This window comes from Oculina patagonica, chromosome 8 (genome assembly GCF_052425735.1).
Source record: "Oculina patagonica isolate OP01 chromosome 8, crgOcupat, whole genome shotgun sequence".
In the NCBI taxonomy this organism is placed as follows: Eukaryota; Metazoa; Cnidaria; class Anthozoa; order Scleractinia; family Oculinidae; genus Oculina; species Oculina patagonica.
Window position 1 is genome coordinate 29886591 of NC_135765.1, and position 14558 is coordinate 29901148.

A 14558-nucleotide genomic window follows, 5' to 3' on the forward strand; every position below is an offset into this window, starting at 1 on the left:
CAACTCTCTCTGAAACGGGTACCTTCGGGACCGGCTCCAACTCAGTTCGGATTTTAACGTCGTTTCAAATTTTCCACTGAAGAAGGGACAAGAATTTGAACAAGGGTAAGAACTGGATAAAAAATATGAAACAAAGCGAAGCAACGCAACAGAAGAACTTTCCACCCGGATTTCATGCAACCATTTAACAACTCTCTCGAACGGTGGCTAACTGAAGTGAAACTTTATTACAAGTTCAGCCCAAAAGTTTTTCATTGAGAGCTTATGTTAAAATGATAAAAATAGTGCCTCGACCAATATTTCGAAAAGGAGGGTGCTATCTAACCTGCGATCAGGCGTTATTTTTCTCGCGGTGGAGGGGTAAGCCTGATCGCAGGTTAGGTGCTATCTGGTCACGGTGGTTGTCGATTTCATGTACCGGAAGTTACTCAAGTGTGAATTAGGGCCTGATTACATGAGCCGGGCTGGCCCGGCTAGCCGGGCTGGCTCGGTTTGCCGAGATCTCGGCACGTCTGTTAAACGCAACAAAAATCAACTTTGCGATTACATGACAACCGGGCCAGCCCGGCTAGCCGAGATCCCGGTATCGCGATGCCGGGATCTCGGCTAGCCGGGCTGAAAAGATCAATTTTTGTTTCTGAGTAACTGAGCACGGTCAAAAATGAACAGACCCGGTAAAAAACACCGTACCCGGTACAATATTACCGGCCCTGGAAGTTATAGTACCCCTGTAATTTATGACGCCACGACGAGCCCGACTAAAAAACGGGCCCAGCTCTAAAAAGTTTTAAACCGAGCCCGGTATTATTTTTATCTAGTTACATCGGCCCCTACTTTGTTGAGGTGTGCCAAGCCATATATATCATATATCTGGGCCCGGTTTGAAAATATACCGCACCCGAAAATTATTAAGTTAGATCGGGCCCGGCAATTTCTTTCTCTAACTCTGAAAAAAAAAAGAGTGTTTGTATTGTTGCGTGTTAAATGATTAAGACTATTTTAGTGCTTTAATTTCTTTTCTTGGATATTTTATTTCTCAAAGTCGATTAAAGCCGAGGTGGTAAATGTGTATGTGGCAAAGGAGAAGAAAAACTTGACTAAAAATCTGAAACAAACAGTAAAGAGGTTTACACAGCATGTCGTTTACGGCAAACGGCAAGAGTAATTTTGATCTGATCTTGCTAATTTTTTCTTTAGCAATTTAAGGGACTATGTCACGGATTTTACCTGATTTTTGAACAGCCAAAAATTATATATATTTGTGTCACTTGAAACCTAGAAATAATAGTCCGGCCATTTTTATCAAAATTGCTATATTAGAGCACTGAAACTGTTAACCAGCATTATTGGCTGCAGATGGCGAGGATGGAAACGGATTGCAATTTTGAAAACGTTAGGCAAACGTTTTAATTTTTTTTTCGCGCGTCTTCAAAAAATTGAAGTTTATAGTCTTAGATTTTTTCTATTTACAAATAAAGGTTATATCTTTCTTTAGATTTGCAAAGATTTGTTGTTTTTATGGGTTAGGTTGCCTTCCACTAATTTCCGAACTGTTTTGACCAAATATCTGTGAAATCTTCGTGACATAGTCCCTTTAAATAAAGTCAGTCTACAAATTAGAAAAAAATCCTTAATCACAGTAAATGCAAACAATGTCTCTAAATTGTACAAACGGCTAAAATCAGATACCACAAGTTCGATTTTTGCCGTCTGCCGTTTGCTGTAACGGCTCTCTACGGCTCTCTCTCTACTTCTCTAACGCCGCGAAAAAAAACCTGCAATAATCTTCAATAAACCCTACAATAATCTGCAAATAATAACAATGACCAAAGATAATCGGCGCCTAGTTTTTGGTTTAAATAAGCTTATTTATTTTCTTTCCTTCACGCTTAACTTGTATTTTTTGTTACCCTGTGGTTTGTCACGTGCAAATCAATTGCTTTTTTTGCTCATATATACTTATTATGAAGGTCACTCCTGCCTTAGATGTACTCCGGACAGCTGTATTTGAAGTTATTGCTTGCGACAAAATATTTTTCTGTAACATAGTTTAAACACTCTAGTTTAAACACTCTATTATGATTCTGTACATGTAAAAAATAACGTTCAATATACCCCATGGAAAAGCGAGGAATAAATTATACCTAGACAAGGAACACAGTACACGCTTTGACAACCGGTCAATGTTTATAATAATACACCAGAAACCACCCTCGGTTCCGGGCAACATTGAACTAAGCAAGACATACATTGAAAGTCATTTTTTGGTAATTTTCTCTGTCTTAGAACAGATTTCTCTGCGCGCATGTGCAAGATTGAGATCAATCGTGGGCATCACCCGAGGTGGGCATTTCCCAATTCGATATCGCAGGCAAAGAGTACAATAAAGTTACCAGGCCGACTCAATTGTTTTTTAAGCTGGTGTATCAGTTGGAAAATGAAGGGGTAAAATGGCAAGATAATTGCGCATTCTATGTGGGTGGTTACCCCCTCTCCACTGCCTCCACATCCGCTCATCCAAATACGACTGGAGATCTCCCCTTCGTATCCCTTTTCTTTGTTTTTGTGGAAGTTTGAGTTGACTCCAAGCGGATTCCACCTCTTGCGTGTGAACACCAGTGTGAGGATCAACAAAGTTGTGCGCATGCACAACGACTTGGTGCGCCAACACATTTGGCAGTTGCTGCAATCTGCGGTAAGCACCCCAATCATCGCTGTATACTTCCGTGCCTGGTCGAACACATCTTTGTATTATTGGTAGAAGAGTTGCTGCATCCCTTCGTTGCACAACTTCAAAATAACCTTTTGCAGGGCTGTAGTCGCAAGAGACGATTCCAAAAACCCACGAGTCGTGAGCAGCTCTTCTTCCTCTATGATACTGCAAAGAAAACAGTGCCGCAATTTGGAATTAATTATTGACTGTAACAACGCGAACAAAATTAACGCTTAATAAAATTAACGCAAATTTAAGAATCGTTTTGGTTAAATACTTATAATAAACGTGTTTACATCAAGATATTTAACGCGAATTTGTGAATTTAGCGTTATTAACATGTATAGTAGTCAATTTGAAAATATTTTTTTGTTTAATTAACTTATTGGTTAACCTTGGTCCAGGGTCTCAATCGGATTGTGGCTTTTGTGGTTGGCGGTAAAAATTTTGACTGTTCTCTCTATACGGTTAATAGAAGTCAAAAATGTATTTCGATTGTTTAAACTCATTTTGGTCTTAGGACCATTCTGGGACGATAAAGAGACCTAGTCTGTTTTATTTAGAATAACTGACTTAATTTTTACTGTTAACATTTTTTACGGCTGACGGTTAAAACTTTCCAGTTTTTACGCCAAACGGCTAAAGTTTTGGCCCCTTTACGCTAACGGTTAACCCCATTAAGACCCCCTTGGTCACTATTAATTGTTAGTCACGATGTCTCTCTTTCATCGGCCTTTTTTTCTTAAAATATTGACATAATTTATGAATGGTATAACAACTCATTTATTAGTAAATATTTTGCATGTATCTACATCGACAAAATTTGTCTTAATTATTATCTCCTTATTTACAAAATTTGAAAACTTATTAGTAGTTTTTTATCGCTGTTACTTATAGCTACACACCTTCGCTTTATGGTTAAATTTGCTTTCGTCACACTTGACGACAGAGCCTGGTCCACCAAATGGTATTATCGGTCTTCTCTGGAGGTCGAGGGAGCACACATCCTGCAATCCCCGGAAAATTTTTGAAACCATGCTGCGGTTTAAACCCAGTACTTCGGCAGTTCTTCTTTGGCTATCATCATTACTATAATGATATATTGCCATAAGAAGCTTTGTAAGAGGTACCTTGGGAAACTCAGAGAAAAAGCTGTTTGTTCTCAGGCTCCTCCTTTTTTGGCATCCACTGCATCGCCTATTGGAAAAGAAGATCAAAAATCATCAACAAAAAGCTATTCAAATCTATAGAGCTAGAAAGAACTCGAATTTAATTAGGTAGTTTTTCGAAAAATTTGTTTTACAAGATTGATCGATTTTTCTCCCAAAAGGTAAAACAATTAACCGAGGTTCTGGCAAGTGTTTAACCAAAAACCTTACACATAACATATGAACGAGGAATGCACCAACTGAATTTTTGAATTTAAAATGCTATGTAGTGATCTTAAATATAATTGACACACAGGCCTTGAAAGGCAATTTAACAGACCATCGCTGTTAAATTCTGGTTGTTTTAAAAACTGTAGGTACAGCTGTACCTATGAAAGTGTTTTCGCTATCGTTAAGGTTAACTTTTGTGTGTTTCAACACTAAATTAAAGGGACTATGTCACGGGACTTCGCAGATTTGTGGTCTATACTACGCCAAAATAACATTAGGCAAATTCGTCAAGCTTTTTCAGATTACAACCTATTTTCATCTGAGCTATCAGTACTTGCGGTCTTGATCAATGCAGTGTTTAGCTTCGTTTTAACACAATCATTTGCTAAAGTTATTGTATTATTGATGTTGACGGCCACATATTCACTCGCAAACAACAGAAACACGCAAACTGGAAGTGCACAAGGAATATCATTCGCAATTATTACGGGTCTCTTCGTACACGTTTTTCGTTTTCCACAATTTCTCGAGTCTTGCGGGCGCAAAATTACTTTTCATTAAACAACAACTACAATCAATACTCGATGTAGTCCAGTCCCTGAACTCTCTCTTCCGCGCGCCCTTATTAATATAGGGGTTGAACCCAGGCGCGCAAAGAGTTATCCTGGACTCTCCTGGAGTTTGCAAGTTATCCTGGACTCTCTCTTCGCGCGCCTGGGTTAAACCCCCCCCCCCCCCACCCTATATAGGGCGCGCGTAAGAGAGAGTTCAGGGACTGGACTACTATACTCGATGTCGTGCAATTCTGCCGGGTTGAAAAATTAATTTAATAAACTGACTTTGATGAGCCACCTTACGAAATCTCTTTTTTTATACAGTTCAGAACTTTTTCTGGCAAACCGATCGTAACATTTCCGACCATTATCGCGCCGTAATGAACTACAAGTATTTGTTTCCAAATTTTCCCGTTTCTTTTTTGTCTGCTGCAGAATACCCCGCCACATCGAACCCTTTACTGAAAAGAGGTGGCTACGCGGTACGCTGTACGCAGTGAGAATTAAATATAAGACTGGAAGTTATCTTTTTCGCTGGCTACGCGGTAAGCGGTACGTAGCCGGTTAGAATTAAATACAAGAGTGGAAGTTATCTTTTTCGCTGGCTACGCGGTACGCAGTGTTTAATGAATGCAAAAGTTTAATTTGTCTTTGTTTCTAGCTTAGCGTTCTTGTTTCGACTCATGGATTAAAGAACGAGGTGTATTCATGTGTCAATTCTTGTTTTTCTCGCTGCGTACCGCGTACATTTATTTTATTTTTATACTTGAACTTTTATTAATTACTTTCTGCGTACCGCGTAGCCGGCTACGTGGAATTTAGTTCAAGTGGCTTGGTATTCTGCAGTTAAGCCTTTTATTCTTTAATTTATTAGGGTACCAATTGAAGCGAAACCTTCTATAGTTAACATACTCTTTGAACTGTTTTTTTTTTTTTCTGAAGACTCCATTGGAACGAAAGTGATTTACCCCGCCCAGTTTCGAAACACTACATTTCCAAAATTGAAAGATCCCGCGTGGAAAGCTCGCGTGTTTAAGGAAGTGAGCAACAACTTTATATCATGCAGATTTAGTCTTTAAAAAGCATTCTTTTGTGTTTTACAAATACAATACACCATTGTTCATGACAAAATCGTTTAAAATAAGACATATTCCAAAACACAGTACCCGATGTATAAGACATATTCCTAGCATAAATGATCCATTAGTCGATATTTGCGTCGGAAGATTTTGAGCGTTTGACACTCCCGCGTATAAAACGCGTTTCATGCTTTTGCACTAGCTTTAGTTCCCGTGTTAACGAAAGAGCGTCCTGTTTCTTACATCACATCTCACAGGTAGGAAAAATTTTGTAATTGGTTGCGCGTCACTAAACACGGCACCTGTTCTCTAAACGTAGATCGAAATGCTCCTCAAAAGCAGATCAGTTTTTGCAAATGCAATGGAACGACTCTCGGTTTGTAAGAAATCTAGGTTAGACCTAAAACTAAAGCTTTCTATTCATTGAGACGCTGTCAACTCTGTGTTTTTTAAAATTTTACAAATGTATTCGATCTGGCGACTTGCGTTCACTTCGTTATTGCGTGCGTCAAAGACATAACCATCGATATCCGAGTTAAAAAAACGAAGTGTATCCTATCTTAGTGACTGTGATGCGAGGTTACCGATCAAGGAAGCCGGTTCTTTGGCGCATTTGTTCGTTGTTTAAAATCTGACGCTTAACTTACCAGAGAAATCCATCTACGTGGTCCCCGTTCCTCTCAGTCAGTTCCATAGCGTGATTACACTGGGCACAATTTAAAGGGTTTGAAAGCAGATAACGCCTTTTAAGCCACTGGATCAGTTCAGATCGCGGTCCTCTCTCTAAATCTATGAGTTCGTGTAAGTTCATTTCTTCGCTTATGGAAATTTAAAGAGAAACTATGTAATGTAGAGCTCGCGCGCTTTTGTCGTTGAATGACGAGCAAATAAGATGTTACCGTGGCTCATGCATAAAGTTTGGGTTTCTTTTGTTTTTGTCTTTTTGTTTCGATTTGACACAGTTCCCAAGGGGGGTATTGTAAAAGCTAAATTTCGCCAATCGCAGATTAAAATCTTGGCATTTGACTCCCATCCATTATCCTCTTGATTTCCCTTTGTTAATTATAGCGTTGTTTCAAACTTGTTTCCTTTGCCCGAATAGCCAAATGTTTTAGAGAGTCCAAGGGAGTAGAATCCAATTTTGTTATATCAGTAGATATAAAATATTCTTTTTACCTTTTTTACTTAAAACAGGACTGTGTTTCTACCAATCCCGGGCTGATAAAAGAACTCAATCATCTTTTACTGGAAATCTGCTGAAGAACAAGGGGCCCATCACTCATGCATTCGCGCTAAAAAGGTCTAGCGTGAATTGGTCTATTAAGTATTGGTGTTTCCTGATTAAAAAACTATTCGGCAGCGCCCCGTGAAAGTTCAGTGCGCAGAAAAAGATGGTACATGCAATTGCTAGTCATGCTTGGTAGAAGCGAGCAGAATCGCTCATTTCAGAGGACTATGAGTTTCAACTAATTGTAAATTATTCTATGTAACTCGCTTTAGATACGAGTGAAGAGCCAAGTGCCGTGTTCATGTTAAAAGTGGCAACGTGTATTTAAGTGTTTTCCCACAGTTTATGTCAGATATATATGCCACACATACTTTTCGTTTGTCCAGCGCATTTCCCATCTCCTCACTTGAATTTTGCCTGACGCTTGTTCCATTGTAAGTGTTTGTTATTTGCGTACTGTATCTCACAATGCTTTCTGTGCCGTGGTTTTAAATTATTCGCAACTACTTATATTAGATTTTGCGACATGCTTTCAATTCGTTATTACGCGCGTAAAAGAGATAAAATAAACGAAATCTTTCATTCTTAGTGAGTTTGAATCGAGGTTAACAAATCAGTACGCTGGTTTTTTACGCATTTGTTGTCCAGCGCTTTTCATAATATTTATCTAACACTTACCAGAGAAATCCACCCACGTGGTTCCCGTTCCTCTCTGTCAGTTCCATAGCGTGATTACACTGGGCACAATTGAGAGGGTTTGGAAGCAGATAACGCGTTTGAAGCCATTGAATCAGTTCTGATCGCGGTCCTCTCTCTAAACCTATGAGTTCGCTTATGTTCATTTCTTCGCATATGGAGATTTAAAGAGCAACTTTTTAATTGAGAGTTCGCGTGCTTTTCTCCTTGTAGAATGACGCGCAGATAACGTGTAACCGTAGCACATGTATATAATTTGGGTTTCTTTTGTTTTCTTTTTTGTTTGAATTTGACGCAGTTCCCAAGGGTGCTGCTTGAAATCCCTTCGTCCGCAGATTAGAATATTGACCATTGACGCTAATTTTTTTCTCCTCTTAATTTCTTTTACTAATAAACACAACTCAAGCCAAAAGTTGCCGGACCCACTCAATACTTTGTCCGGTCGGTATTAACATGGGACCCGTTGTTACCCCATCATCCATTCATTCGCAGATATATACACAATGGGTATAGCGTGCACTAGTATCTTAACTGCCGAGAATGATGTGTTCCTGTTAAACCAATGCATGTTTGTGCGCAGTTTCAGTTAGTACATGCAAGTGCAAGTCAAGCTTGGTAGGACGGGAGAAGGCTGAGTGATGAAACGAGCGGGTCTGAGTGAAAGGCTTTGATTCGGTAGACTCCGCTCCTAATTCCACTCCAGCGCAGAATGGTCTACAATCTAGCTGAAATACAGTCTCCGTCTTTATTTGAAATGTAGTCTCCGTCTTCAACCTTTTTGCGCATTGTTTTTACTCAAAGCCAAATAAAGGCGAGTTTTAAAGGGTTGAAAGCTCTATAATTAATTCAAACTCGAGCTGTGAAGTTAAGCGCGTTAGCTTTGGGTTTATTTGCTCATGTAAAAAAAGCCCCCAGAGTTGAGTTAATTTGACTGTTTCTTTTGCAAATATCATTTAATGAACGGTTTGGTTGTTTTTCAAAAGTTTCATATTGTTTCATTTAACTAGCGAAATAATTGCCTTGAAGGGAAATGTTTGCAGATCTCACGCATACTTGCAGCCTATACATGTCTCTATGTTATGTTAGCATAACCACACTGACCTACTATTGGTAATCGCGCAATCTGATTGGCTACACAGGTGCCTACTATCGATCCGTAGAAGGCTCTCGGAGCGCGCGCTTAGTCTTCGCTGAATTTTATCAAACAAAACCTTCAATAAATCAATTCTAGCGATATTCTGAGTTTAATAGATCGGTCAGTGGGTTATGCTAACACAATAAGACGGCTCGCTCTCGGTTTCTACCGGCTTTTGATAGTTGGCTCGGGGCTTCGCCCCTCGCCAACTATCAACCGGTAGAAACCTCGAGCTTGCCGTCTAATTGTTAAATAGTGCCCTCCGGCGGACGGGCACTATCGCGTAAGGTGTTCAATTTAAACCAATCAGAATCGGAGAAAATTAAGTGGTGAACTATAATTGTTTAATAGTGCCCTCCGGCGGACGGGCACTATCGCGTCACGTGTTCCATTTAAACCAATCAGAATCAGAGAAAATTTAGTGGTGAAAATTATTAGCCTAAATTCTAGTACATCGCTAATAGATATTTTATAACAAGAAAGTTGTAATAATAAATTTCGCTGAGTACTCAGTATCCTTTTCGGCTAGCGCTACATCAGCGATGAGAGCGCCTTCCTTGTAGGTCGCTACCGGAACCACATGGATTTCCTCCTCAACTTTTCCGGGCATCAAAATGATTCTGTTTAAACAACAATAAAAAAAGAGAAAGTGTTAACGTTTTACAGTTTTAATTGCAATAAAAATTGCACGACACTTTTATACAATCTACTTAGCCTGCGTAGCAGGCGTCTGAGTTTTTTTTTTAGCGCGCGTATGGGAGAAACGCGAAAGGCGCAAGAGGGCCATGCGAGGAAAAAATCGAATTTTTTTCCTCGCGCGGCCTTCTCGCGATCGCGCACTCTTTAAAACGCGCTAAAACTACACAGACGGCTGCTACGCAGGCTACGATCCACTTGACCATCTGGTCTTGGGAAAGGCGCATGTTGTTAATGGGTTTGATTGAAGTTTTCGTAAATCCAATGCCATTTAACACACATGTTACCTGAAGGTCGTCGTCTCTTTTTTATCTTAATAAATACATATGATTAAAATCTTAAACTGGTAGCACATTGTTACCTTATCTCTGCAGTCACAGGATTGACTGCCGACTGTAGCTGCAGTTGGAGCACGCGGTTATCCCGTACAACAGCACGCCATCTACATTTGGTGGTTGGAGCAAACGTGGGACTTGCCAAGGGTTTTGAACTTAGGCTGGTGCCCACAAAGTGCCACCTAAACGAGGTTGTGGCAATTTCCTTTAGCGCATTCTTAGCTGTTCCAATGTTCTGTCAAAGATAAAATTTAGAACAAATAAGTATAAATTTTCCCTGGCGCGAATGATGGCTTTCGCTTTAAGATAATAAGAGCAAACTAGCTGGTTTAATCTTACAACCTTATTAGGATCGCAATTAGGCGTATATGTTGGTACTGTAATCACCTTATCTTCGATCATAAGCCGTAACCGCTGTATTTCCCTTTCGTTGTGCACACCGTGGCTTTCTGCATATGAGAACACGTGTTTCTTCGCATCTTTACGTTTCATTATGGTTTTGCAGCCCGGCACAGTGCACTCCATTGCCTTCTCAGGGCATTTGCTCATGTGGAGGGGTAAATGGCACCTTAAATATAAACCAGAAGAGAAACACTGTATGTTAGAGGACTTAAAATGATCATTCTTAGCAATTAACAGTTAGTCGAAATCTGTGCCTAGGAATTTTCGTCTATACAAAAAATGGGGCGGGACCAAAAAAAAAAAAGGGCCCCCCAAGGGGACATGCCAAATTGTCCTTATTAAGCGGGGTCTCAGAAAAAATTAATGGATACATGTTTTATCGACATCAAGAAGAAGGCAAATGAGTGTTTTTAGGGAACAAAACGTTGTTAAATATAGTACTGTAACTGTTACAAGTGCAAATTGTGAACTCTCTGACGAAAATTAATAGTTTTTACGAAAACCTTACGTTCTAGTGAGACACTCAAACTAAACTGAACTAACTTCAAAATGCCGCAACTTTACTATAAACAAGAAAGAAAATGCATTTTAACTGCATCAGGTCGAAAGTTCTAAAGTATTTTTGTTACTTAAACTCTAATCGTAACTGTTCTTAAACTCTGCAAACTCGTTGGTATTTTTACTTTGCACGACAGCATTTAACTTACAAAAAAAGGCGTAGTGAAGAATCGACAAACCTTTTGCAAGTCATGCTAATAATATAAGCTACTCTTCATATTAATCAGATTCGATAATCAGTTATTCCTTTATTTTTGGATTACCCTTTAACATGTACTGTCCAGGGCTTTTCAAAATTCGCTCGAAATTATTCTTGAATTTCGTAATGTTTGCTGACTCATTTCTGTAAGGTGTTATGCGGAACGAGTCGAAAGTCAAAAATCTTCTGTAAATTTTCTTAATATTCGGAAACTTTAGTGCGGCTTTCGCAAAACACTCGAACAATTTTTAGAAATCTTTGGTCTAGATATTGGCGCTCAAAATGCAACTAGTTGCCAGTAATAAGTATTAAGAAAAACATGACAAAAATATGCCAAAAAGTTACCTAGCAACTTGCAGAAAGCTCTTTTTACTGAAAGTAAAGTTGAAGTTGAAAGTACTTACATCAAGATGTCTTCTCCGCATCTCAGAGGGCAGGAGAGACTAGAGAACGGACAGCCGTGGTCCGCTATATCTGCCCTCTCCACTTTTGCCTGGCACTCACTACATTCCACCTTGCCTCTAGTACACCTTGGCAAGTGGAATTCGATGTTTCCTCTTTCCCCCGTAAACGGACAGCCATTGGGGCAGGACACGACACACTTCAAGCAGACATCTTTATGCTTTTCTGCCTCAGTCAGCTTTCCTTCCCACGTACAACCTTTCAAACTGCATTTAACGTCCAGGGTTTTAATCAGGCTGTCTAGGACTTTACTCGTTTTCAACTCTTCCCTCGCAAATTTAAATCTGCACTCCGGACAAGGGGCTTGTCTTTTCCCCTTCGCCTCTTGGGCCGCCACTATCTGCAGGTAGCAATCCCGGCAACCAGAATGACCGCATCCCAGCGTGACTGGCTCAGAAAGTATTCCTCTGCTGGGAAAAAATTATGCAATCCAAAAAAATATATAACGTAACTGAATGTGATATACACAACTACAATTGATTTTGATCACGCACTGTGATCAAAAGCGAAAATCTGTTGCACGTTTAACTCCGCCAACGGAGCAACATGTAAGTTATCTGGTGCTCAAGAATCTCCAGAGAAAACCTGAGTATCAGGCCTCTTTCCTTCCCCCTTGGAAAAGCATGATACTCTGGTTATTCAGACTGGTTACTCCATTCAGAGACTCTCAGGTAAATATGACTCCCAGAAGAATCATTTGTTGACAAAATTAAACCACCTTAACTTAACTCTATTCAGACCGCCCTTTTTCTGGTCTCTTCAGACCGGGAGTGGGTCCCCCCCCCCCCCCCTCTCCGTACATGTAACATCCAGAATATTTAAGTTTGTCCCAAAATCTATCTTTTTGTACATGTCACGTGGGAAGATGGCGTCACATCACGTGACAATTACGCCACAATGCAAAAAGAGCCGTTTTCTTGGATTTCAAAATTCTTCCAAAACGTCAGAAAACCGGCCAACAAAAATGTGCTTTAAACCCGTAAAAAGGTGAAATTAACTGCTTTAATCACGGAAATTACATGCCTGTCAAAATGCCGTTATCATGATGACGTCAAGTTTCTGACACAACAGCTGTCTACCCTACCAATTTATTTCCAGATAAATTTGAGATAAAGTCGCAAAGTTTGGCAGCGTTTGGTTGAATATTGAAAAGGTTATAAGCGTTCAAAGTCAGCGTGGAGACTTTCAGTCCCCCCGGTCTGGATAGGGTTAAAGACCAAATCAAAGCAAATCAAACAATTAAGTTTCAAGGCTATAGTTTTATCTAATGGAAAGTTATACAGTCGAAGCTCTCTTAACGGACACTCTCGTAAGCGGACAGCTCAACTTACGGCCGCCTTATTTGAAACCCCGTTTTAACTCCCATAAAAACTCTGTATTTTTTACATTCTCGTAAGCGGCCGCGGACACTTTCAGAGATTACGACTTAGACTTTTTCTTTGTTTTTAAGCTCCCGTAAGCGGACACCCCAAGGAAAATCCTATTAACGACCTCTGTATCTTATTTTTATCAGTCAACTTCACATCGCCGTTTTTCACAATGATTTTACAGTATTTACAGTACCATATTTTAGTATTTGTTTTGCCGTCATCCACGTCCGGTTACATTTCGAAACACCCCTTACATGCATCCCAGGATGCATAAGCTCCCGTAAGCGGCTATACCTCCAGTCAGAGTGACCGCTTACGAGAATGGTTGACCGCTTACGAGAACCATTCTCGTAAGCGGCCAGCTCCAGTTATGGACACTTTTTTCGCGTCCCGAGGGTGTCCGCTTACGAGAGCTTCGACTGTAAGTCTACTGTATGTACATTTAAATGGACAAAAACAGGGTGACTTTTTCCAAACATTTTTTTTTAAATTGAACGAGTCACAAATCTGCAGCTAAAACTAAAACTTCTCAGTTTAACATATAAATATATTCCGTATATTTTCAAGTGTCACCATCAGCATTTTGTCACCAGACAAAAAGAAACGAATGACAACCAATTTTGCATAAGGCCTATACACCACGTTTAATTTAAGGAAAATTATTCTAGACAACAAAAACGGTGGATGAATAAAATGTATAGTTGTAGTCTAGGTAGTGTTTACTTTTGAAAAAAAAATTGCCCGCTGACTTTGAGCAGAGAACAAAACAAAAGCCTTATGGTCGGTTTCACACTTTTCAAGTACACGCCAACGTCGCGCGTCAGGGTTAGATCGCAGGTTAGCTGGAGGACTTATGATTTACAGTTTTTATTAAACGACGAGAGTTGTCTGAAGTTAGGAATCACACCGTATGAACTAGTGGCAAACTACCCCGGTATGAGACGATCGAAGGGCCGTTTTGGTTAAACCAGAAACAGTTATCACGCGCTCCATTGCATCTCGCATGCCCGGTGACTTAAATCTGCTTAAATCAGTACGTCAAGGCTTTTTGGGCTTTCGTAATTGATACTAATGTTGAGAAAATTTAAAAAATTAAGGTCTAGTTTTATTTAAAATTGCTTTTCTATAGCACTACTATTGTTTAAGTTTAGACCAAAGGTTTGCAATTGACTCTCTTATTGCATAGCAACTTTGGTCAAAATTGAATGCGGGCAATCCCCAATCTATAAACTTACCAGACGGTACATTCAAGATCTTCAAGGGTGCTGCTCGTGTCTTGGTCTTGTTTGGTTGTTGAAATAAACTTGAACGACATCTTTTAACAACGAGGTTGATGTTTGAAAAACACTGCACGTTCGCAATAGAGGTTACAGGCACTAAACGGAGAAGGACCTTTGATGCTTCGACGTGGCAACAATGAAATGCAGTACGCGCGTGACGCGAGCACGTGACTGGTAAGTTATAAACCAACATTTATTAACACTTTCTCATTTTTGAAAAGGTTTGAAGATTTCAAACCAAAACAATAGGGAGATCTTCAAAATTTCCGAGTGTGTAACATGCGTTTTTAGCAACTTTTAAACTTAAACATGCTTGGTGAATTCTGAGAAAACTAGTGGTTCGGAGTGGTTGACATACGGTATTCGCGATCCCGGAAACACGTTATTCCTGGCGTGTTATCAGAAGTCAATTGTTTGGCATTTCGACAAAAACCAGAACCCTATTGTTCTATGCCCTGATCATGTTTATCTG

The 14558-nt window shown here is 39.8% G+C and overlaps 4 protein-coding genes and 1 pseudogene across 6 annotated transcripts in view; 2 read left to right on the top strand and 3 right to left on the bottom strand.

The window, feature by feature from the left end:
• Positions 1-14558, top strand: part of LOC144664006 (uncharacterized) — a 358501-nt gene that overhangs the window by 243171 nt on the left and 100772 nt on the right. The window lies entirely within an intron of this gene.
• Positions 1-14558, bottom strand: part of LOC144664014 (uncharacterized) — a 253535-nt gene that overhangs the window by 99943 nt on the left and 139034 nt on the right. The gene's annotated exons all lie outside the window — the stretch shown is intronic.
• LOC144664010 (uncharacterized) overlaps positions 1-14558 on the top strand; it is a 78692-nt pseudogene that overhangs the window by 23898 nt on the left and 40236 nt on the right. The gene's annotated exons all lie outside the window — the stretch shown is intronic.
• On the bottom strand, positions 1084-7795 carry LOC144663296 (male abnormal protein mab-31-like). The gene is made up of 3 exons (XM_078524196.1): positions 7632-7795; positions 3619-3910; positions 1084-2878 (listed from the first exon to the last, which is right to left on the bottom strand). The coding sequence occupies exons 1-3, from the start codon at positions 7793-7795 to the stop codon at positions 2414-2416; spliced, it is 921 nt and encodes a 306-aa protein (XP_078380322.1). The 3' UTR covers positions 1084-2413.
• LOC144664018 (TNF receptor-associated factor 5-like) lies at positions 8828-14310 on the bottom strand. Its single transcript, XM_078525125.1, has 5 exons — positions 14042-14310; positions 11379-11846; positions 10203-10383; positions 9842-10050; positions 8828-9404 (listed from the first exon to the last, which is right to left on the bottom strand). The coding sequence occupies exons 1-5, from the start codon at positions 14119-14121 to the stop codon at positions 9254-9256; spliced, it is 1089 nt and encodes a 362-aa protein (XP_078381251.1). The 5' UTR covers positions 14122-14310; the 3' UTR covers positions 8828-9253.